Source organism: Microcaecilia unicolor, chromosome 2, assembly GCF_901765095.1.
Source record: "Microcaecilia unicolor chromosome 2, aMicUni1.1, whole genome shotgun sequence".
Taxonomy (NCBI): domain Eukaryota; kingdom Metazoa; phylum Chordata; class Amphibia; order Gymnophiona; family Siphonopidae; genus Microcaecilia; species Microcaecilia unicolor.
In genome coordinates, this window is record NC_044032.1 from 242,055,861 (window position 1) to 242,079,358 (window position 23,498).

The following is a 23,498-nucleotide window of genomic DNA, read 5'->3' on the forward strand; positions in this document are numbered from 1 at the left end:
AGACCTTGGGGGTTATAGTTTTCTTCAGGGCTGCCTCTACAACCATAGATTGATGAAGGAGTGTTATATGCTCATGTCTTGGATCTGACGGCACCTTGTACTTAAAGTTTAGTGTCTTGGATTAGCCAGAGGGTTTTTTGCCAGATCTTTAGATGAAGGTCTTGGGCAAAGGCTGGGCAGAGCATAGGCGACAGGACTGGTGTTAGACATGTTGGAGCTCGTGGAACAAATTTGCAAGGAGGCCCTAAAGCCTGCCAGCAGACCGTGCTGCCTTCAGTTTTGGACAGGCTTGAGGCCCCTTTTTTCATGGGTGTCCTGTTTGTACCCTCCATAATGCTGGCCCTGATGAGCGGGGTGGGGCACAAATTTATGTGCATTTTTAAAAATCTAGGTATGAGCATTTAGCCAGCTCGATGGTAGGCACTTACTATTCTTTATACGGTATGTTCCAAATAAATGTGTTCTTGGCAACTAAAAATAGATGCTCTTTTATAGAATTAATCCTCAACACAGAAAGTATATTGTATTAGGTACTAGAGGATTTTCATTTCCAAAATCCATGGACCTGTTTTAAAATGAATATTCATTAGCCAATGAACAGAGGGATACAACCTAGTGATCAGAGCACAGACTTCAGCACTAGAAATAAGGGCTCTGGTTAACATTATCTGGTTAACTATTTATTATCCCCACCCAGTGGCGCAGCTAGGTGGGGCACCAGGGGAGCGACTGCTCCCCCAAATGGAGTTCTGCCCGCGCCTATTTTTTTTTGTACTGTTGCAGTGAAAATGTGCGCCGGCGGAAGTCCGCTCTCGCTCCCCCCGCGCAGTCAACTTGCGTCATCCTGGCTCTGCTTCTGTGACCACCATGTCTGATTTGACCCAACTTAAATAATAACAATAGTTTGGAAAGGTGTAGAGGGGTGAGGGGGAGTTTGTGTGCATGTTGATCCTGTGAATACACAAACAACAATATGCAACCCTAAATTAAACTCAATTAACAGTGCAAAATGATAAGTAAGTTCTACATGCTACAGACACAGAATATCAAGACAATGTCAAGAGTAAAACTTCACCTGGCAATGTACCTAGATGTTTGTAAAGATACATAAACCACCAATAGGAGGAAAATACCTCTTTGTTGGATAATGACTCTGCCGATTCACAGTCATCTTGATAATGCTGCCTGCTCGATGATTCGGCACCCCGAGGCGAGGAAGAATCAGGAGATGGAGACTAGACAAAATACAGAAATATTATTTCTAAAACTGCATGAATTGAAATATGAGTAGCAAATATTCAGTTCTCATTGGTTTCTGAACTGTGAAGATGTAGTTAGTTTGGTTGGTCTGACTTCCTCCGCCCCCTGACACCATTTCTGATGTTCTCACTCTCTGTCCCATTATTATCTTCAGGCAGTCCTGTTATTAATTTAGCTATTTAGCTGATATTATCTTCAGGCAGTCCTGCTAATTAATCTTCTGCTTTTTATAACATTGTTGTGAATCTCGCTACTGTCGATTGTGTGTTTTGACACTATTTTCTTATAAGTCCATTAGCCAATGTTATATTGTACCTTAATGCAGACAAATGTGTTTAGATGATATCATCTCCAGACAGTCTTGACAATTAATCTACTGTATTCCTTAATAATGTTGTGAATCTTGTAATTTAGCATGGTATTGCTACCAGACAATCCTGCTAACTAATTTACTGTACTCCTCAATACTGCTACAAATTTAGTTGTTCAGCTTGACACTATTTCCGGCAGTCCTACTACTATCCATTGCATCCCTTAACACTGAGTCTCCTTTCCAGTCAACCACTAAGAACCAATCCATACTAATTTCACCTATCCACAATTAACCATTAACTACTCATCAAAATGATCTTCCTAAACATTCTTATCGCTATTCATTCACTTGCTCTTATCCTTGCAACCTCTAAAGCCCTCCCTCCGGATATTAACTTCATACCAATCCTTCATTACCACAAAAGACCAACCAAACTAACTACATCTTCACAAACTGATCACAACCATAGAAGCACATCTCAACTTTACCAATCATCACTGGAAGAAGATAATTTAACAAACACCTTAATATTTAAAATGTCTAGAACAACTAATGCCAAAGCGCAAAAAAAACAAGACAAATTATAAATATTCTTCCATCACCACACTTACCTATACGTAAGGGATACATTAATGCAAGATCAACGGTCAACAAAACGGAAATCATTGCTGATTGGATTAAATCTGACAATCTTGACCTGCTCTTCATCACAGAAACTTGGATCCGTGATTCTAAAGACTCCATCCTACTTGAATTGTGCCCTCCCGGCTACAAAATCTTACATTGGCTTAGAAAAGAAAAAATTGGAGGAGGTATAGCATTAATCTTTAGATCCAACTTTTCCGCTGAACCATTCTCAGAAAGCATTACCCCTCTACTGGAAATTGCCTCAATCAAACTATACAGCCCTACACTGTGCGACTACCTGACTTGTATTCTATTTTATAGACCCCCTTGCAATTGGAACCACAACCACTCTACCTTCATGGACTTCATATCTAACTCATGTATCAACGATCCCAATGTAATTTTATTAGGCAACCTAAACATACATCTAGAGAACTCCAAGTCTGCCCATACCCGAGAATGCTTAGATCTTCTCTATCTATGTGACCTCTTCCTACCTCCACCGCAACCCACTCACATCAAGGGTCACTCACTTGATATTATCTGTTATAAATTTTCCACCGACCAAAACTTCATTATGTCTGACATTGATTGGTCTCCTACACCTTGGTCTGATCATTACAAAGCATCCCTCACCTTGCAATGGCGTAAAAGGGTCAGTCCAAATCATATGACCCTATAATGATCCCGCCCTCGCCAACGTTACGTCACACGAGGGCAGGACACAGGCAGAGAAGGCCAACAGAAGCTCAGCTGATCTGCCTGCTGTGGAGATGTAAGTTGAATAGTGAAGAGACAGGCCGGGTGGAGGGGTGGCGGCGGCAGTGGCGACTCGGGGGGGGCGGGGTACCGGCAGCGGCGAACTCGAGGGGGAGGGGCCAGCGGCGACCCACTAGCCCATTTTAACGGGCTCAACAGCTAGTAACAACAAAAACAGTCCCTGCCCTGTACATTCTTCCCTTTCTTGTTCCATTGAAGAGCTATCTCATGAACTTTTCATCACTATGCAAACATATTTAACACCCTCAGTTATAACTTAAAACACATCCATATTAAATGTGACCCCATGGTTTCTTTCAGTTCCACACAAATTATTGAAAACCAGTGCTTTTCTTTTTCTGGTACTCAAATGCAGGACTGTCTCTAACCCCCAGAACAGTCACATTCCCTGCAACCAGCCACAGTGACTGAAAAGGCAACACTGCAAATATTACACCAGTCCTTAGAACTCACCTCTTGTTGGGAAAAGAGAACACCCTGAACTGTTACAAATCCCTACACAGAAACTGCATGTTCACAGTACTATCACCTTGGTTATATATGCAAAATGTGGATAGGGCCTTACCAAATACAGAATTAATGACCATATTATAAACGTACAGATAAAAACTGAACTGGAAGGCCCAAGAAGCTGGACAGAAATATTTTTTTTCTTCTGTACTGTGCACAATTCATAATATTATCAGTGAGACTGTACATTCAGATCACAAAGCTGGCATGTTCAAATCACTAAACCAAAACTAAAAAATGTTTTTCTACCTTTATTGTCTGGCCAGTTCAGCCTCTGCAGTGTCTCCCACATTATGCAGGGACTGACCTGTTATGTGCTGCTGCAGCATGCCCCTCCAAGGACTGGCCGAAGACCCTGCTTTTCCGGGGAGGGGGGGGCACTTTTTCTCTGTGTTTCAGGTATATGGAGCCTTGACTATTTCAGTAATACTTGGATAACCAATGGGAAAGGTGTTAGTACTCAGTACTACCAAGTACATCCTGAAAATAGAACTTTAGCAGTCTCCTTTCTCTTACTAACACATACATTTGTTAGTCGTTGCCATTTAACGACCAACAAGTTAAAACCATTTGGGCAGAGCGGATGATTTGCTGGGCAGTTCTACTGTCCAGGACAGACTGGCAAGCTCTAGTCTGTGCTCCATATTATGATGTAGATGTGGAATGACAGAAAAAAAAGTGCAACCTGTGGAGGGGGTAGAAGCAAGATGTGCCGACTTTATATGTGCATGGAAGGGAGGGAGGGGCAGAGAGATGGACAACCCAGTTATGTACATGGAAGGGAGGGGGGACAGCCCAGGTATGTGCATGGAGGGGAGGGAGGGGCAGAGAGATGGACAACCCAGTTATGTACATGGAAGGGAGGAGGGACAGCCCAGGTATGTGCATGGAGGGGAGAGGGGATAGAGAGAGGGACAGACCAGCTATGTGCACGGAGGGGGGAAGGGAGGGGAGGGGAGGGGGGGAACCCAGTTATTTTCATGGAGGGGAGGAGGAACAGAGAGAGAGAGAGAGAGAGACGGCCCAACTATGTGTATGGTGGGTAGTGGGGACAGAGAGAGGGACAGCTTAGCTATAGCATGAAAGGGAGGGGGGCAGAGAGATGGACAGCCCAGCTATATTATGTTATGTTATACGAATCCTGTATTCTGCAATTGCCATTGCTAGAATTGGTAAAGGCAATGAATTCTAAACATGTGAAGCCTGATAATATATAGAGGAATTAAAAATTCTAAGACTAGGGTTACCATATGTCCAGTTTTGCACCAGTTACAGACAACCAATTAATGATTTCGAACAGCTTATGTAAATGACATTACAATAATCTAATCTGGACAAAACCAAAGACTGTACCAACAGTCTAAGTTTCTCAGGTTCAAAGTATTTACGTATTGATCTATGTTTTTTTAACATATAAAAAGACTTGCTAATCAAAGATTTGACTTGATTAGATAATGCCATAGAACAATCCACATCAACTCCTAAGATTCTCGAACATGAGTGCAGCGCAAAAACATTAGTGCCAATTGAAAAAAATGGAATCTGAAGGACTCAACCACAAAAATGTGTTTTTTCAGAATTTAATTTTAAGCAATTATCCAGGATCCAATTTTCAATGGTATGCACACATAAGGTAATATTCTGTAGAGTATCAGACCAATCACCTAAAATGAGAAACCATCATTGTATCATCTGCATAGATATGTATGGAACTATGAACTTTAAATTTTTCCAGGATAGCTCCTAAAGCTGGAGTAAGATATTCATTTTTTGCTCCTCAGTGACCTCACTCTGTGAGCTCTTTTAACCAAGAGTTTTCCTTCCTTGTTGAAAGACACATGTTCTGGCAGCCATTTCTTAAGAAGTCCAGCATATCTGACTCTTAAGGTGAGTTACATTCAGGTACACTGGATATTTCTCTGTCCCAGGAGGGCTCACAATCTAAGTTTGTACCTCAGGCAATGGAGGGTTAAGTGACTTGCCCATGATCACAAGGTGCAGCACTGGGATTTAAACCACCCACCTCTGGATTACAAGACAGGTGCTCTAACCTAGAGGCCACTCCTCCACAGACTCTGATCCTCATCTGTTAGCTTCTACCTTCAACCTCTGTATAACGAAAATGCAACCTGACTCCCTGAATGTTACTGGGACCCACAAATGGCAAAGGCTGGGGTCTTGTTGCTGTGGATTGATAGTCTGGATAGACCCTGTGGCTCTTAGGCCTGGCTTGCAATAGAACTGACAGAGGAACACAGCCCCCTCCCCCTTCTTTCTGACAGAGAAAACTTCAGCTGACACAGAACTTGGTTTATTTGGCCTTGGATACTAGAAGGGTATTAGAAAGGAATGAGTCTACCAACCCTCATAAGAACATCTGGCTCACTTCATTAAGAAGCCTGGGGGAAGAGAAAAGAGAGTGAGCCTACCAACACAGACAAGGCCATCAAAGCCAGCTTGTACTGCTAATTTCAGTATATAATCTTAGAGAGATAACATTGATGTGCCAAAAGTTGTAATTAAAATCTATTTACTGCCTACAGCAGCTACAGTTCAAGGTCTGAAAGATAGTTAGTTTTGACTTCTGGAAGCTTGTATCCACCGGATGGCACTATAGACTACATTATTAAAAAGATGATCATACTAATTTTCAGCTCAACCTAGCAATGTCACTGGATGTAGATATAACTAACCAGGGCTGCCGAGACTGAGCCGGGCCTGGGGCAGGGCTGCCACTGTCAGGCCTCTCCCCCCCCCCAGGACCGCTGCTGCAGCCCCCCCCACCCCCCCCCCCCTCCAGATTCTGACCAGTTCTGGGCAGACTTCTACGGTCTGTGCCCTGATCATAGCTGGAGAGATTTGGATGGGTTGGAATGGGCTTCGATGACAGCTTCAGTAATTGGAGAACAAGGCTAGTGTTGGACAGACTTCTACAATCTGTGCCCTGAAAATGGCAAGGACAAATCAAGTATGCATATGTAGTATCACATCATACCTTATGATATGAGTTTATCTTGTTGGGCAGACTGGATGGACAGTACAGGTCTTTATCTGCCATCATCTACTATATTACTGTGTGATACAATTTTAGGGACAAAGTTTATTGTTGGAGAGGCACAGACAATAGCTGCAATGCCTCTCCGACTTACTCTTCACTACTCAGACCCTCCCCCTTCCCCTCTCCACTACTGTAATCACGTCCCCTCCTCCCATCCCTTCATCTTCCTCTTCCATTTCCCCCCATATTATTATTATTATTATTTATTGCACTTGTATCCCACATTTTCCCACTTATTTGCAGGCTCAATGTGGCTTACAAATACCTGTAATGGCATTGCCATTTCAGGGTACAGAAATACAATTGGTGTTACAAAGATGTCAAGAATAACAAGGTTAACATGTTGATATAATCAAACAGTTATAGAAAGGAGGCAGTCATAATCAGGGAGTCGTGGTGGTATGTTGTGGTTAGTTATGGATTCTCGTGGTAAGCTTTAGTGAAGAGATAGGTTTTCAAAGATTTGCGAAAGTTAGTTATTTCATTAATTGTTTTTAAGTATTTTGGTAGTGTATTCCACAACTGCGAGCTCATGCAAGAAAAGCTGGACACATGTGTTAGTTTGTATTTTAATCCTTTGCAACTACGGAAGTGTAGATGAAGAAAAGTACAGGCAGATCTTTTGGCATTTCTGGGTGGGAGGTCCACTAGGTCAAGCATGTATGACGGGGCATCTCCGTAAATGATTGGAGGGAACGAGAAAGAGAAAAAAGGAGGTATAGAAGGAACGAGGGAACGAGAAAGAGAAAAAAAGGAGGCATAGAAGGAACGAGGGAACGAGAAAGAGAGTAAAGGAGGTATAGAAGGAACGAGGGAACGAGAAAGAGCGAAAAGGAGGTATAGAAGGAACGAGGGAATGAGAAAGAGAAAAAAGGAAGTATAGAAGGAACAAGGGAACGAGAGAGCGAAAAAGAGGTATAGAAGGAACGAGGGAACGAGAAAGAAAAAAGGAGGTATAGAAGGAACGAGGGAACGAGAAATAGAAAAAAGGAAGTATAGAAGGAACGAGGGAATGAGAAAGAGCGAAAAGGAGGTATAGAAGGAACAAGGGAACGAGAAAGAAAAAAGGAGGTATAGAAGGAACGAGGGAACGAGAAAGAGAAAAAAGGAGGTATAGAAGGAACGAGGGAACGAGAAATAGAAAAAAGGAAGTATAGAAGGAACGAGGGAATGAGAAAGAGCGAAAAGAAGGTATAGAAGGAACAAGGGAACGAGAAAGAAAAAAGGAGGCCTAGAAGGAACGAGGGAACGAGAAAGAGAGTAAAGGAGGTATAGAAGGAACGAGGGAACGAGAAAGAGCGAAAAGGAGGTATAGAAGGAACGAGGGAATGAGAAAGAGAAAAAAGGAAGTATAGAAGGAACAAGGGAACGATGTGGAGAGCGAAAAAGAGGTATAGAAGGAACGAGGGAACGAGAAAGAAAAAAGGAGGTATAGAAGGAACGAGGGAACGAGAAATAGAAAAAAGGAAGTATAGAAGGAACGAGGGAATGAGAAAGAGCGAAAAGAAGGTATAGAAGGAACAAGGGAACGAGAAAGAAAAAAGAAGGTATAGAAGGAACGAGGGAACGAGAAAGAGAAAAAAGGAGGTATAGAAGGAACGAGGGAATGAGAGCGAAAAGGAGGTATAGAAGGAACGAGCACAAAAATTAGGGGGACTGGAAACCTTCCAGTCATACCCGTCCCTTCCCTCTATCAACGTCCAACAATTCTCCTCTCTCCCTGTCCTCCTCCATCCACCCCATGTCCAGCAACTCTCCTCTCCCCTCCATCCACCTATGTCCAGCAACTCTCCTCTCTCCCCTGCCCTCCTCCATCCATCCATACCCAGCAATTCTCTTTTCTCCCCTGCCCCCTCCATCAATCCATACCCAGCGATTCTCCTCTCTCCCCTGCCCACCCCTCCTGCTCCCATCCATGTCTAGCGATTCTCCTTTGCCCCCATCCTCCCCTCCAGTGGCGTAGCCAGATAGCCAATTTTGGGCGGGCCCCAGAACAAAGTGGGTGGGCCAACATTTTATCACTTCCCCTCCACCAACCTAAAAACCCTAATTTAGTTTCCACCCCCCTCCCAGCACCCCACTCTATTTAAAACAAAACCCTAATTTAATTTCCACCTGGTTTCAGTTAAATCTTGGATCCCCTGGATCCCTTCAAGCAAAACAAAACCCTAACTTAATTGCCGCACCCTACCAAAGTAAATGAAGTACCTGTGCTGGCACGGATCCCCAAGCCTTGCCAGCTGAAGGCCTCCTTCCTGCTGAATAAACTTATCTTGGGTGGCTGCTGGGCAGTTATAAACTCTGAATTTTGTGCTCATTTTTCTACACAGCTACATACAATAGAGATGGTCAAATTCAGTGAGGATATCCTTTTTCCTGATGGGTCCATCTTAAAAAAAACTCCGGTGAAACGCCTCGCATCTGGTCTGCTCTGCTGTAAAATAAACAGCAAATCGCTTCGTCGCGTCGGCCCTTCAATCACTGTGTCCCACCCTCTGATGTAACTTCCTATTTCCGCGAGGGCGGGACACAGTGATTGAAGGGCCGACGCGACGAAGTGATTTGCTGCTTGCTTTACAGCAGAGCAGACGCGAGGCGTTTCACCAAGGCTTTTTTTTTAAGGCTGGGTGGCAGAAGAGGGTCGTCTGCTCGTCGATGGAGCTGGTAGGCAGGTGGTGAGTGCTGACACCCGGGGCGGGGCGGGGCGGACGTTGGCTGGGCGGGCCTGGAGGCAAAGTGGCTGGGCCTGGGCCCGTCCAGGCCCGCCCGTGGCTACGCCCCTACTCCCCACCCATTCATATCCACCTGCCCGCCCTCTTCTCCCCACAACATCCCCCTTTCAATTCCTGCCACAGTGCCACCCTGCGTGCCGTGGTTTAAATCTTTTTTACCTCCGTCGAAGCGGCCACGTCATTGAAAGCCCTGCCCATCAAGCCTTCCCTTCGTGAGTGCATTGCCTCAGAGTCCCGCCCTCGCGGAAAGAGGAAATGACGTCAGAAGGCAGGACTCTGAGGGAATGAACTCACAAAAGGAAGGCTTGATGGGTAGGCTTTAAATGATGCGGCTGCTTCGACGGAGGTAAAAAAGATTTAAACCCCGGAGGATGTTGGGTGGGCGGGCCTGGAGGGAAAGTGGCTGGGTCTGGGCCCGTCCAGGCCCGCCCGTGGCTACGCCCCTGCTAAGAAGCCAGGCAGGTTCAGTGCTATGATGGTATAGGGTTGTTGTGCCATAAGCTGTCACTGTGAACCACAGTAAATTGGTACAATAGCACACACTGAGCACTGCAAATTTAAAAAGAAAAATGAAAAAATGATAAAGATTTGAATGCCATTTCAGGTTTGGTATTTGTAATATACTGGTGATATCTTTGAAAGATACCTTAACCCGAACCATGTGCTTTTGAGTGACTCTCGGCCTTCCTTCCATTTCTAGTTTGATAGAGCAGCTTTTAAACTACAAATGGGGGGAAGGCCAACAGTCGCTCAAAAGCGCATGGTTCGGGATAAGGTATCTTTCAAAGATATCACCAAAACAGGGAAGATAGGGTATCCTGATAGTGAGGTTGCAAAAGAGACCGTAGTAGATCAGGTGTCCTTAAATAAAAATAAAAATCAGACAAAATATTGCAAATTAATACTATCAAGTACTGAGCATGATGTAAATAGGAACAACAAATATAGTTTGAAATGTCTATATGCGAATGCCAGGAGCCTAAGAAATAAGATGGGAGAGTTATAATATATTGCAGTAAATGAAAAATTTGATATAATATGCATCTCTGAGACCTGGTGGAAGGAGGATAACCAGTGAGACACTGTCATACCGGGGTACAAATTATATCGTAGTGATAGGGTGGATTGAATTGGTGGAGGGGTAGCAAGAGCCTTGAATCAAATAGATTGAAAATTCTGCAGGAAACAAAACACTTCTTGGAATCACTATGGATTGAAATTCCACATGTAAAGGGGGAAAGGATAGTGATAGGAGTGTACTACCGTCCGCCTTGCCGGAATGAACAGATGAATGCAGAAATGTTAAAGGAAATTAGGGACGCAAACAAACTGGGCAACACAATAATAATGGGTGATTTCAATTACCCCAATATTAACTGGATAAATGTAACATCGGGGCATGCTAGGGAGGTAAAATTCCAAGACTGCTTTATGGAGCAACTGGTAAAGGAGCCAAAGAGAGAAGGAAAAATTCTAGACCTAGTCCTTACTGGAGGACATGATCTGGTGCGGGAGGTAATGGTGCTGGGGCCGCTTGATAACAGTGATCATAATATGATCGGATTTGATATTAGCTTTGAAGTAAGTATACATAGGAAATCACGTTAGCATTTAACTTCAAAAAAGGAGACTATGATAAAATGAGAACGGTGAAAAAAAAATTAGGAGCGGCTGCGAAGGTCAAAAATTTACATCAGGCGTGGATACTGTTCAAAAACACAATCCTGGAAGCCCAGGACAAATATATTCTGCGTATTAAAAAAGGAGGACGGAAGACCAAACGACAGCCGGCATGGTTAAAAAGTGAGGTGAAGGAAACTATTAGAGCTAAAAGAAAATCCTTCAGAAAATGGAAGAAGGAACCGACTGAAAATAATAAGAAACAGCATAAGGACTGTCAAGTCGAATGCAAAGCGCTGATAAGGAAGGTTAAGTGGGACTTCGAAAAAAAGATTGCGTTTAATGCAAAAACACATAGCAAAAGTTTTTTTTAGGTATATTAAAAGCAGGAAGCCGGCAAAAAAATCGGTTGGACTGCTAGATGACCGAGGAGTAAAAGGGGCGATCAGGGAAGACAAAGCCATAGCAGAGAGATTAAATGAATTCTTTGCTTCGGTCTTCACGGAGGAAGATTTGAGTGGGACACCGGTGCCAGAAATGGTATTCGAAGCTGACGATTCAGAGAAATTTAACAAATTCTCTGTAAACCTGGAGGTTGTAATGGGGCAGTTCTACAAACTGAAGAGTAATAAATCTCCTGGACCGGATGGTATTCATCCCAGAGTACTGATAGAACTGAAAAATGAACTTGCGGAGCTATTGTTAGTAATATGTAATTTAACCTTAAAATTGATCGTGGTACCAGAAGATTGGAGGGTGGCCAATGTAATGCCGATTTTTTAAAAAGGTTCCAGAGGAGATCCAGGAAATTATAGACCAGTGAATCTGATGTCGGTGCCAGGCAAAATGGTAGAGACTATTATAAAGAACAAAAATTACAGAGCATATTCAAAAGCATGGATTAATGAAACAAAGTCAACATAGATTTAGTGAAGGGAAATCTTGCCTCACCAATCTACTACATTTCTTTGAAGGGGTGAACAAACATGTGGATAAAGGTGAGCCGGTTGATACTGTGTATCTGTATTTTCAGAAGGCGTTTGACAAAGTACCTCATGAAAGACTCCAGAGGAAATTGGAGAGTCATGGGATATGACGTAGTGTCCTATTGTGGATTAAAAACTGGTTAAAAGATAGAAAACAGAGAGTAGGGTTAAATGGCCAGTATTCTCAATGGAGAAGGGTAGTTAGTGGGGTTCCCCAGGGTTCTGTGCTGGGACCGCTGCTTTTTAACATATTTATAAATGACCTACAGATGGGTGTAACTAGTGAGGTAATTAAATTTGCTGACAACACAAAGCTATTCAAAGTCTTTAAATCGCAGGAGGATTGTGAAAAATTATAAGAGGACCTTACGAGACTGGGAGACTGAGCGTCTAAATGGCAGATGATGTTTAATGTGAGCAAGTGCAAAGTGATGCATGTGGGAAAGAGGAACCCAAATTATAGCTATGTCATGCAAGGTTCCACGTTAGGAGTCACAGACCAAGAAAGGGATCTAGGTGTCGTCGTTGATGATACGTTGAAACCTTCTGCTTAGTGTGCTGCTGCAGCTAAGAAAGCAAATAGAATGTTAGGTATTATTAGGAAAGGAATGGAAAACAAAAATGAGGATTTTATAATGCCTTTGTATCGCTCCATGGAGCGACAGCACCTCGAATACTGTGTTCAATTCTGGTCGCTGCATCTCAACAAACATATAGTGGAATTAGAAAAGGTACAGAGCAGGGTGACGAAAATGAAAAAGGGGATGGGACGACTTCCCTATGAGTAAAGGCTAAAGTGGCTAGGGCTCTTCAGCTTGGAGAAAAGGCAGCTGAGGGGAGATATGATAGAGGTCTATAAAACAATGAGTGGGTTGAATGGGTAGCTGTGAAGCGTCTGTTTACGCTTTCCAAAAAGGACTAGGGGCATGCGATGAAGCTACAATGTAGTAAATTTAAAACGAATTGGAGAAAATTTTTCTTCAATCAATGTGTAATTAAACTCTGGAATTCATTGCCAGAGGATGTGGTAAAGGCGGTTAGATTAGTGGAGTTTATAAAAGGTTTGGATGGCTTCCTAAAGAAAAAGTCCATAGACCATTATTAAATGGACTTGGGGAAATCCACTATTTCTGGGATAAACAGTACAGAATGTTTTGTACTTTTTTGGGATCTTGTCAGGTATTTGTGACCTGGATTGGTCACTGTTGGAAACAGGATGCTGGGCTTGATGGACCTTTGGTCTTTCCCAGTATGGCAATACTTATGTACTTATGTAATTATTTATGTACTTACGTACTTATGAATGTTATATTGCAGTTTCTCCCTGCCAGCTTTCAACATTCTATGAAACCTTAAAAACTATATGGCATTTTCAGAGGGACACAAACACATTTTTAGATCCTAGACACTCTACATTTTATTCTAGAAGCAAGACACTAGAAAGCTAAGCCATGCTCCCTCCATCTCCAATCTCCCATCCTCCAAAATGGAAACATCAAACTTGCATTACTTTGTAACATAACATAATAAAGGCAAGATGGATATGCAAATCCACTGGTACAGTAACTTAAAAATTACTGCAGTTACTCTCTGAAAGTGATTACTAATATTTTTTCTCTGCCTTTCTAACTGCATTAGAATAGAGTTGTTTCCTGTACAATCGGCCATAAAAGCAGTGTGTTTTTTCTAACAAAAAAGGTGCTGGTACTCAAATGCAAGGCCACCCTTCAGGGGTGGGGTGATCATTGAGGGACCCACCCCACTATGGCCAGGCCCCCTGCAACCAGTCACAGAATCTATGACAAGGCAGAATTGGTGTGTAGGACCTGAGCTCTTTCATTAAAACTTGGGGACCATGGGTTAATTTTAGCAGACAATGGACAAGATGCCGGTACTCAGTACCGCAAAGTACCCCCTCAAAAAAAGTCCTGCATAAAAGGTCGGGGGAGCAGCAAACCACCTACCTTTTCCTCTTGATAATCAATTTGGTACATCCAAAAATTTTCCATTTTGCGAAGATTTACGGGTATAGAATATACAAGGCAGGCGTAGCTAATGGAAGCTTCCTACTTCCAGTACGACAAGAAGAGAATGTAGTGCCTTACTGCTCTTCAGTAACCCTGTGTGCTTAGATTCATTAATGCAATGTGTTATAAGACACTTGACAGCCTCATGAGCTCACTCATCTAGGTTAACCTCCATTGTTATTCAATTTCCAGTGAAATCAATATGTGAGGTTTCATCGGGTTACTTAGAGAAGAGCAGAGTGAAGTCATTTTACAGAAGTGCTATGCTGCTGAATTTCTCACAGGGTTATTTAAATCTAGGGACATAGCAATCAGCTTAGAACGATGTCATTCTAATCTGAACTCGAAATGCAGTATGTACAATCAACACAAACATCAGGGATCTCTCTGATGGGATAAGTGGAGGTGGTTAGATTATCAGTCTGTGTGTTTTATGGGGGTATAAGTTTTGGAGGGGAAGAAATGTTTTTATTGTTTTGTATGTTACACTGTTTTTATGTTGTTTTATCTGTTCTAAACTGCACTGGGTAATATTTATACTGGAAGTACTGTATATAAGTAATGAATTAAACTTAAATCTGAAGTGATTACCAAAACTAAGCATAAAAATAATTATTGTCTTATGAGTGTGTGGACACTTCTGCCAATCAGGAGGTAAGATCTGGCTGCCTTTCAAATCCTACTTTCTGAGTGCACTCACCGTCTCTAGCACTTCCTTGGTTACGCCCTTCTCTCCAAGGCTTAACAAACTGCAGTAATCCTCGATGTCCGACAAACAGCTTGTTTCTTGAAGGTTATATTTTTGTTTGATTTTTATTCATTAACCTGTAACGTGGACTAACACAACAAGCACACTTGTTTCTTGAAATCACAACAGTTTGAAAGGGAAAACTCATCTATTTACTTTGGAATATTTGTTACACCACCTTTCAACAAAAATATGCAATATAAAATCATTGGAAACAAAGAAAAACAAAACTAAGGGAGCTAAATACATGTAATTCCCAGGGAGATGCCTCTGAGGTACAGCAGGGAGTGGGAGGACCTCCACGAGGTGATGGGAGCTAGCAGAGCTGTCTAAGGTTGGTGGAGATGGAGAAAGACCAGCCCAAGGGGTAGGGTGAAACAGGAGCACTGTCAGAGTGAAGTCTTTGGTTGCCTGACCCCCAAGACCCAGAGCACCAAGGGGGAGTCCTAGATCTGGGGAAGTGGAGCCAGGTCACTGCTGGCTAAGTTTAACCTCTGCTGAGAAGAAGAGGAGATTTGTATCTGTTTCCCAGAGTGGGGAATGGTGAGAGACGAAAGGGTCACTCTAAATCTGTATTTCTCTTTCTACTGATCTTTCCACTGCGTTTGATCTTGTCAGCCACCCTACCCTAGTCCAAGTTTATTTTTCAATTCTATCAGTACTCTGGGATGAATACCATCCAGTCCAGGCAATTTGCTACTCTTCAATTTGTCAAATTGCACCATTACATCTTCTAGCTTTCTCTAACTTGCCAGCTTTGAATACCATTTATGGCACCAGTATCTCTTCCAAATCTTCCTCGGTGAAGACCAAAGCAAAGAATTCATTTAATCTCTCCACTATGGCTTTGTCTTCCCTGATCGCCCCTTTTACACCTCAGTCATCTAGCAGTCCAACTGATTCTTTTGCCAGTTTCTTGCTTCAAATATACCTAAAAGGTTATTGCTATGTGTTTTTGCCTCCAATCTTAGTGGTTGCTTCTCAGAAACTAATTAAATTTAATTAAAACTCTAATGAAAACTCTCTTAATTAGAATAATTGACTATAAATGACGAGATGAGATAGGAGTGGGTGGAAGCTGGGGAGGAGTGGTAAGAATGAAGACTGAACAGGGCCCTGCTGTGCTTTCCAGAGTCCCTCTGTTAATGCTGTGGCAGAAAATTCAAGTTTGAGATTGCTGATAATGGCAAGTGTAATGAATGCAAGTATGTTAGAGGTCCCAGAATAGTATGGCTTCAGCAGCAAACAAATGGCAACAGATCAGTTTAAAGTGAAGGCCTTAGTAAACAACTAGGTCTTCAATTTTGATTTAAAACTTTCAAATGAGGATTCTGCACACAGTGGCATAGGAAGGGGGGGCGGGAGGGGCGGTCCGCCCCGGGTGCACGTGCATGGGGGGTGCCGGCCCCGCTGGTTCCCTGCTCTCTCTGCCCCGGAACAGGTTACTTCCTGTTCCGGGGCAGAGAGAGCAGGGAACCAGCGGGGCTGACGCAGCTCTGAGTGACGTGCACTCGGGGCGGATCGTCCCTCCCGTAGGTAAGAATGCGGTCCAGGGGGGGTGCGCCGCAGGGGGGGGTACGCAGCGGCAACCCGCCCCGGGTGTCATTAGCCCTCGCTACGGCACTGTCTGCACAGATATCTAATGGGAGGAAATTCCAATGGAAAGGAACAGCGAAAAAGAAGGCGGTGTGACAGGTGGATTCTGAGCAAGCTCAGGGCCTGGTATGACTGGACGGTAATCGTTAAGTGAACAGAGAAGATGAGCCGGTAAGTATGGAATAGTGAGCGAGGAGAGGTAGTAGGGTAGCCCAAACCTGTGGGATTTATATGTGAGGACTAAATTAGAAAAGTATATGTTGGTAAATCGGTAGCCAGCGATACTTTTGTAGCAGCGAGGATACATGGTCGGAATGATGGGCGTGACATAATAGCCGAATGGCCATGTTCTGCAGTGTTTTAATGGAAGCTTGAGTACAACCTGAGGGGGTCCTTTTACTAAGGTGCGCTGAAAAGTGGACTGCTAGTGTTGGCATGTGTTTTGGGCACGCGTAGATCCATTTTTCAGTACGCCTGTAAAAAATGTTTTTTTTTAAATTTTTGCCAAAAATGGACGTGTGGAAAAATGAAAATTGGCACGCGTCCATTTTGGTTCTGAGGTACCACCAGCCATTGACTTAGCGGTAAGGTCTCTCGCATTAACAGTGCGGTAATCACCTATGCGCGTCAAGTCGGAGTTACAGCCCAATTTTCGCCACGCACCAGAAAATAAAAATGATTCATTTTCAAGCGCGTGTAGCGGACACGCGTCAAAAATGAAATTATCACACGGGCCACACGGTAGCCGGGCAGTAACTCCAAACTGACATGCGTTGGGCGCATGTAGGTGCCCACGTGGCTTAATAAAAGGGCCCCTAAGTAAATAATGTTGTGGGAATCTAATCTTGTAATGAGAAAGGCGAGACGTAAGGAGTGAAAGATTTCAGAACTGAAGTAGCAACAGACTGTTCGTAGTTGGTGGAGTACAAAGAAACCTGTTTTGCATACATTGGAAATCTGAGAAGTGAATGATAAGTGTAAATACAAAATGACTCTGAGGTACCTAAAAGATTCAACTGGTTGAAAAATAGAACCAGAGCTGTGTATCCTAAACAAACTATCAGCTGCATCCTTTAATCTTTCCTTCCTGCTCTTCCCTCGCCTACTCTCAGCTTTCAATCTGATTAGGTCTGCATATTTTTATTTAATCTCAGTTATAGATAGGTCGGCTTGTGCACAGAAGAGTAGACAGAACAGAATTACCTTTCATTGGTTAAAGTAGTAATTTGCCCTAAATCGTAACCATTGTGTCATTTCGAGGGGCTGGTTATAGGGACACCCTAGCACACATTGTACTGGTGTTGAGAGTTTCTCACCTAGTAAAGGGCTACGCAAACAGACATCATGTTATGAGAATCAAGTGCAGAACTGTGGTCTCCTTTCAAACCCTTGTGCTGTTTTTCTCCAGATGAGCAGACTCTGCAAGGAACTTCATTTGGATTTTTTGCTGCCCAGCTGTACACATAACTAACAGAACATAGCTGTATTTCATATCTATTACATATAAAATCAAGTAAAGTCAAACGAGGTTTCCTGGAACACATTTGAGCACTTCTGGAAAAAAGCAACAGGACAGCAAGAAATCTAGCTAAATGCAGTTGTGTGTAATACACTGAATCATCCCCTAATCAATTTATGTTTAAATCTTTTTTTATTCAGGAAACGATGAACCAATTATAATGTGTGCATAAACCACACCCTGAACCCTTCCACTCCTCTGCCTCCCCCCTCCCATGTTCCTAATTAATTTATATTAAAATTCTGATGACAGGGCTATAATTTTATACACTGCACACAACTGCTTATCTACTTCTGTTTTCTCAGCTCAGCCTGAAAGAAAAGATGTTGTGTTATTTTGGAGGGTGTAAACAGTCAAGTGGGTTTATAGGGATGGAGAGGAGAACAGATGGGGAAGGGTTCTTGGGGTCTGTTTCTCTGTAAAAGTTTATATTATGCCATGTTGGATGGTTCACTGCTTTTTCTTGTTCTGTATGAAGCTTATCAACCAGAATGTTGTGCTTTGAATAAAGATGATTTAAACATAAAAATTAAGTTTTGGATGTACTTTGTAGAAGTTGTTGATTACTTTGGCAATGTGTGTATAGATGCCTGTTTTAGTGTGTCCATGGGATAATGTTTGAACAAGTGACAGAGCTGTAGGATGTATGGGGTAAGGAAGAAGCACTTTAGGTTAAACTGGTAAGAGGGAAAGGGAAATGTATTTACATTGGTATAATATACAGGTCATCTTCACAGTCAGAAGAAATGGACAGAGACTTATGAAGACACCTACAAGATAGCTAAGAAAGGGGAATACAGATAAGTGATTTTCATATGCTGGATGTCGACTGGGGTGTCCCTGCTTGCGGGGTCATCTAGAAGCAAAGGGATCTTGGATTCTCTACAGTAAGAATTGTTTCAGCAGTGGGTAACGGAACCGACAAGAGATGGAGCTATCTTAGACCTGGTGCTCACAAACGGGGAGAATGCTTCTGATGTTATGGTGGGAGAACATTTGGCATCTAGCGATCACCGAATGGTGTGGTTCAATATTAAGACAAAGGAGGAGAGGGCTTATTCAAGCCTGAAAGTCCTAGATTTCAGAAGAACTAACTTTGCTGAGATGGGGGAATTTCTCAGGAAAGAATTACCGTATTTTTCGGACTATAAGACGCACTTTTTTCCCCCAAAATTTGGGAGGAAAATGGGGGGTGCGTCTTATAGTCCGAAGGTAGCGTTTTTTTTACCTCCGTTCCGTACTTACAGGATTCCGTGTTCCCTGGTGGTTTAGTGACGTCGGGGCAGGAAAGAGCCCCCTCTTTCCTGCCCATCGCGCTGCTCTCCGTGCTTCTCAATGCTTTCCGACGGTCTCGGCGAGATTCAAAATGGCCGCCGAGAATCTCGGCAGCCATTTTGAATCTCGCCGAGACCGTCGGAAAGCATTGAGAAGCACGGAGAGCAGCGCGATGGGCAGGAAAGAGGGGGCTCTTTCCTGCCCCGACGTCACTAGACCACCAGGGAACACGGAATCCTGTAAGTACGGGACGGAGGTCCAAAACCCGGACAAGACGCACCGGAGCACCTAGGTTTTAGAGGAGGGAAAGAGGAAAATTTTTTTTTTCCTATTTCCCTCCTCTAAAACCTAGGTGCGTCTTATGGTCCAGTGCGTCTTATAGTCCGAAAAATACGGTAGTCGGATGGGAACAGCTGAAGGAAGTAGAACAGCAGTGGGCAAAATTGAAAGGCGTGATTTTAAAGGTGATGAACCTTTATGTTTAAAAATTACATAAAAGTAAGAGGAAAAGAAGGCTGCTCTGGTTCTCGAACGCAGTAGCTGAAAAGGTAAGGGAAAGAAGGTTAGCCTTCATATGTTACAAGAACACTCAGAAAGAGGAGGACAGCCAAAATATCTGAAAAGGCTAAGGGAAAAGCTCTCAGGAATGCAAAGAGGCAAATGAAAGAAAAGACAGCTGATACGGTAAAATTGGGAGACAAGATATTTTTCAGATTATATAAAAGACAGGAGGAAGTGCCATAATACCATTGTGAGGCTCAAAGCTGAGGAGGAGGAATATGTAGAAGCTGATAAGGACGATAAAGCTGAACTGCTCAACAATTATTTCTGTTCTGTGTTCACGGATGAAGGCCGAGGCTAGGACCGCAGAAAACAAATGCTAATGGGGATGGATGTGTGGTAGACCGGGACCCATTTACAGAAGGCTGTGTTTGTGAGGAGCTAGTTAAAATTAAAACTAGACAAAGGGATGGGGCCTGATGGGGTGCATCTGAGGGTGCTCAAGGAACTCAGAGAGGTTCTGGCAGCTCCGCTCTCTGGCATCTTCAATGCTTCCTTAGAGTCTGGAATGGTCCTGGACTGGAGAAGGGTGGATGTTGTCCCTCTGGACAAGAGAAGATGGAGGAGGTTGGAAATTATAGACCTGTCAGTCTGACCTCGATGGCGAGCAAACTAATGGAAATGCTTCTAAAGTGGAGGATTGTGAGGTTTCTCGAATTGAAGGGACTGTAGGACTCGAGGCAGCATGGCTTCACTAGAAGCAGGTCGTGCCAGGCAAACCTGATCGATTTCTTTGACTGGGTGACCAAACAGTTGGACTTGGGAGGTGTGCTAGATGTGGTGTACTTGGATTTTAGCAAAGCCTTCGACACAGTTCCGCACAGGCGACTGCTGAATAAACTGAATGCCCTCAGTATGGGACCTAAAGTGACTGGCTGGGTTAAAAATTGGTTAAATGGAAGGAAACAGAGGGTAGTGGTGAATGGAGCTTGCTCTGAGGAAAAGGATGTTATCAGTGGTGTACAACAGGGGTCGGTCCTTGGGCCAGCTCTTTTTAACGTCTTTGTGAGTGATATTGCGGAAGGGCTGTCTGGTAAGGTTTGTCTCTTTGTGGATGATACCAAACTTTATAATAGAGTGGACACCCCGGAGGATGTGGATGACATGAGGAAGGATCTGGTGAAGCTTGAAGAATGGTCCAATGATTGGCAACTAAGATTTAATGCAAATGCTAAGAAATGCAGGGTCATGCACTTGGGTTACAAGAATCCAGGAGAGAAGTACAATATAAGGAGTGAACTGCTTTTGTGTACGAAAGAAGAGCAAGATTTGGGGGTGATTGTGTCTGATGACCTTAAGGTTTCCAAACGGGTAGAAAAAGCGATGGTCAAAGCCAGGAGGATGCTTGGCTGCATAAGGAAAGGGACGACCAGCAGGAAAAAAGAGGTGATAGTGCCCTTGTATAAGTCTCAGGTGAGGCCCCACTTAAGAGCACTGTGTGCAATTCTGGAGACTGCACCTACAGAAGAATATAGACAGGATGGAGTCACTCCAGGGGGCGGCTACAAAATTGGTAAGTAGTCTCGGTCATAAAACATATAGGAACAGGCTTAGGAACCTCAACATGCATATGCTGGAAGAGAGGCAGGTGAGAGGGGATAAGATACAGACGTTTAAGTACCTCAGTGGCATTAATATACAGGAGGTGACCCTTTTTCAAATGAAGGAAAACTCAGGAATGAAGGGGCATATAATGAAGTTAAGGGGAAATAGGCTTAGGAGGAATCTAAGAAAATACTCTTTCACGGAAAGGGTGGTGGATGCGTGGCATGGTCTCCCAGTGGGGTTGTTCAGACGAGGACTATGTCGGAATTTATGTGGGATCCCTTAGGAAAGGAAGAGTTAGTGGTTACTGAGGATGGGCAGGCTGGATGGGCCACTTGGCCCTTATCTGCTGTTATGTTTCTATGTTTCTGTCTATACATATGGCTCTGATTTCTGAATATGAGGCATCATTAAAGGATAATTGGGTGAGAATGGGCAGACAGTGTTCACAATGACTGCATTTGGGGCTTGTAGCCCATTTAGTTATGTTTAAACAAATGAGAGATCTGCATGACACTTGTCCCTAAAACATGCTTAAAACAGAGTAAATCCATTTGTGTAAAACTTCTACAGAAGTGAAGATGTGTTCCCATGTGTCCCAATGAAAGGAGAGTTTAATTTTACTTCCATTTAATATCAATATATTCCATCTTTATAACACCAGGCTTTCCAAGACAGATTACAGCAACAGTTAAGATAAACCCAGTACATTTTTTCTAGCAAAAAAGGTGACGGTACTCAAATGCTAGGCCACCCTTCAGGGGCACACGGTGCCTGTAGGATCGCCTATTTATGATCAAAGTTTAACACTTAAAGATGATAACCTGGGGGCAAGGCCCAACCCTATGGCCCACTCTACTCTTAAGGGGTTTAGGTGTTTGTTCAACTGTAGCGACTGCATCAGCCATGCTTCTAGAAAGCTTCAGAACTCAGGCTCAGTCAAACTTTCCGATATGCCTACCAACCACAAATTGTTGCATCTGGAAGTTTTCTAAATCTGTTATCTTCCGAGGGTTTAAGTTTCTCTTGTAGTTGCTCTCTTGTTCTTTCCACTATATGCACTGTGTCCTGCAACTTTATGGTTTACTGTTTGCATTCATCAATTCCAGCCGTAGACTGTCCAAGTGCTAATGTGCTGCCTCTATTTTATCAAAATTGCAGCTTCAGTCAAGAGCCACTTCCACTGTGTTTGTTACCTCTATCGCTATTTCCACCAACCACACTGAGCTAGCCGACTGGCTTGAAGGGCTGGGCAGCCCCATGATCTTTGCTTCATATGCCTGGCAGAGTCAGGCTTTTCACTGTGGTTTCAGGGATGGAGAAGCACTTTTGTGGAACTGGATAGTCAGGGTTAAGGATTGTTAGGAAAATCCTCATATTCTACACTGAAATAATGTTCCAGAATGTTTGCTGTTCGTTCATCGACATACTTGAACCAAACACATAGGTCGATAAAGGAACTAAAATATAAGTACTATTAAACATTTTCTATAATTTTACTTGCCCCTAAAATTTATGAAGGATAACTAGATAATTTGTTTTGAATGCTTTCTGAATAAGACAATGACCTTGCACAAAACCATCTCTTAACACAATGAAAATACACAAGGTGAGCTACCTGATTTTAGGATTAAATATATTTGCTGCACCTCATAAAGCCTTACAGCCTCAAACAAGTTCCCAATCTAGCCATTTGCCCAGGTATCCATGACACTGTGGTAAGCAAATGCCAAACAACCTATGACTGCACTTTCAGGGAAGTTTGTACCTGAAACCTGCTCAATTATTTATAATAGGCTACTGTTTCCTCCAATTAATAATACATTGAATGGTGGTGAAATAACTCTAAAAGGTACAAAACACTTTTGTTTCAAACTTATTCTAGTATGATTTTCAGATAGTAGTACCAAGTTTGCTGCTTACAAAAACAGATTATTGCAACAGTCTTTTATTGGGCATTACGGAAGCCAGAATTCATGTACTGCAGGTAGTTCAGCATGCTGCAGTGCACATGATTTTTGGTTTCGGTTGTTTTGAGTCTGATACAGGTGCGACAAAGCTCTTCACCTGGTGCTAACTGCCTACAGCGTTCGTTTTAAATTGCTTTTATTGGTTTTTTTAAGACTACTACTATTTAGCATTTCTATAGCGCTACAAGGCGTATGCAGCGCTGCAGAAATGTAGAAGAAAGACAGTCCCTGCTCAAAGAGCTTACAATCTAGTAGACAAAAAATAAAGTAAGCAAATCAATTAATGTGTACAGGAAGGAGGAGAGGAGGGTAGGTGGAGGCGAGTGGTTACAAGTGGTTACGAGTCAAAAGCAATGTTAAAGAGGTGGGCT

At 43.1% G+C, this 23,498-nt stretch overlaps 1 protein-coding gene across 1 annotated transcript in view; it reads right to left on the minus strand.

Moving 5' to 3' along the window:
* Positions 1-23,498, minus strand: part of APBA1 (amyloid beta precursor protein binding family A member 1) — a 294,305-nt gene that overhangs the window by 61,216 nt on the left and 209,591 nt on the right. Inside the window, exon 3 of the mRNA XM_030193850.1 lies at positions 1,134-1,235. Coding sequence (XP_030049710.1) covers positions 1,134-1,235 — 102 coding nt within the window. The remainder of the gene's footprint in view (positions 1-1,133; positions 1,236-23,498) is intronic.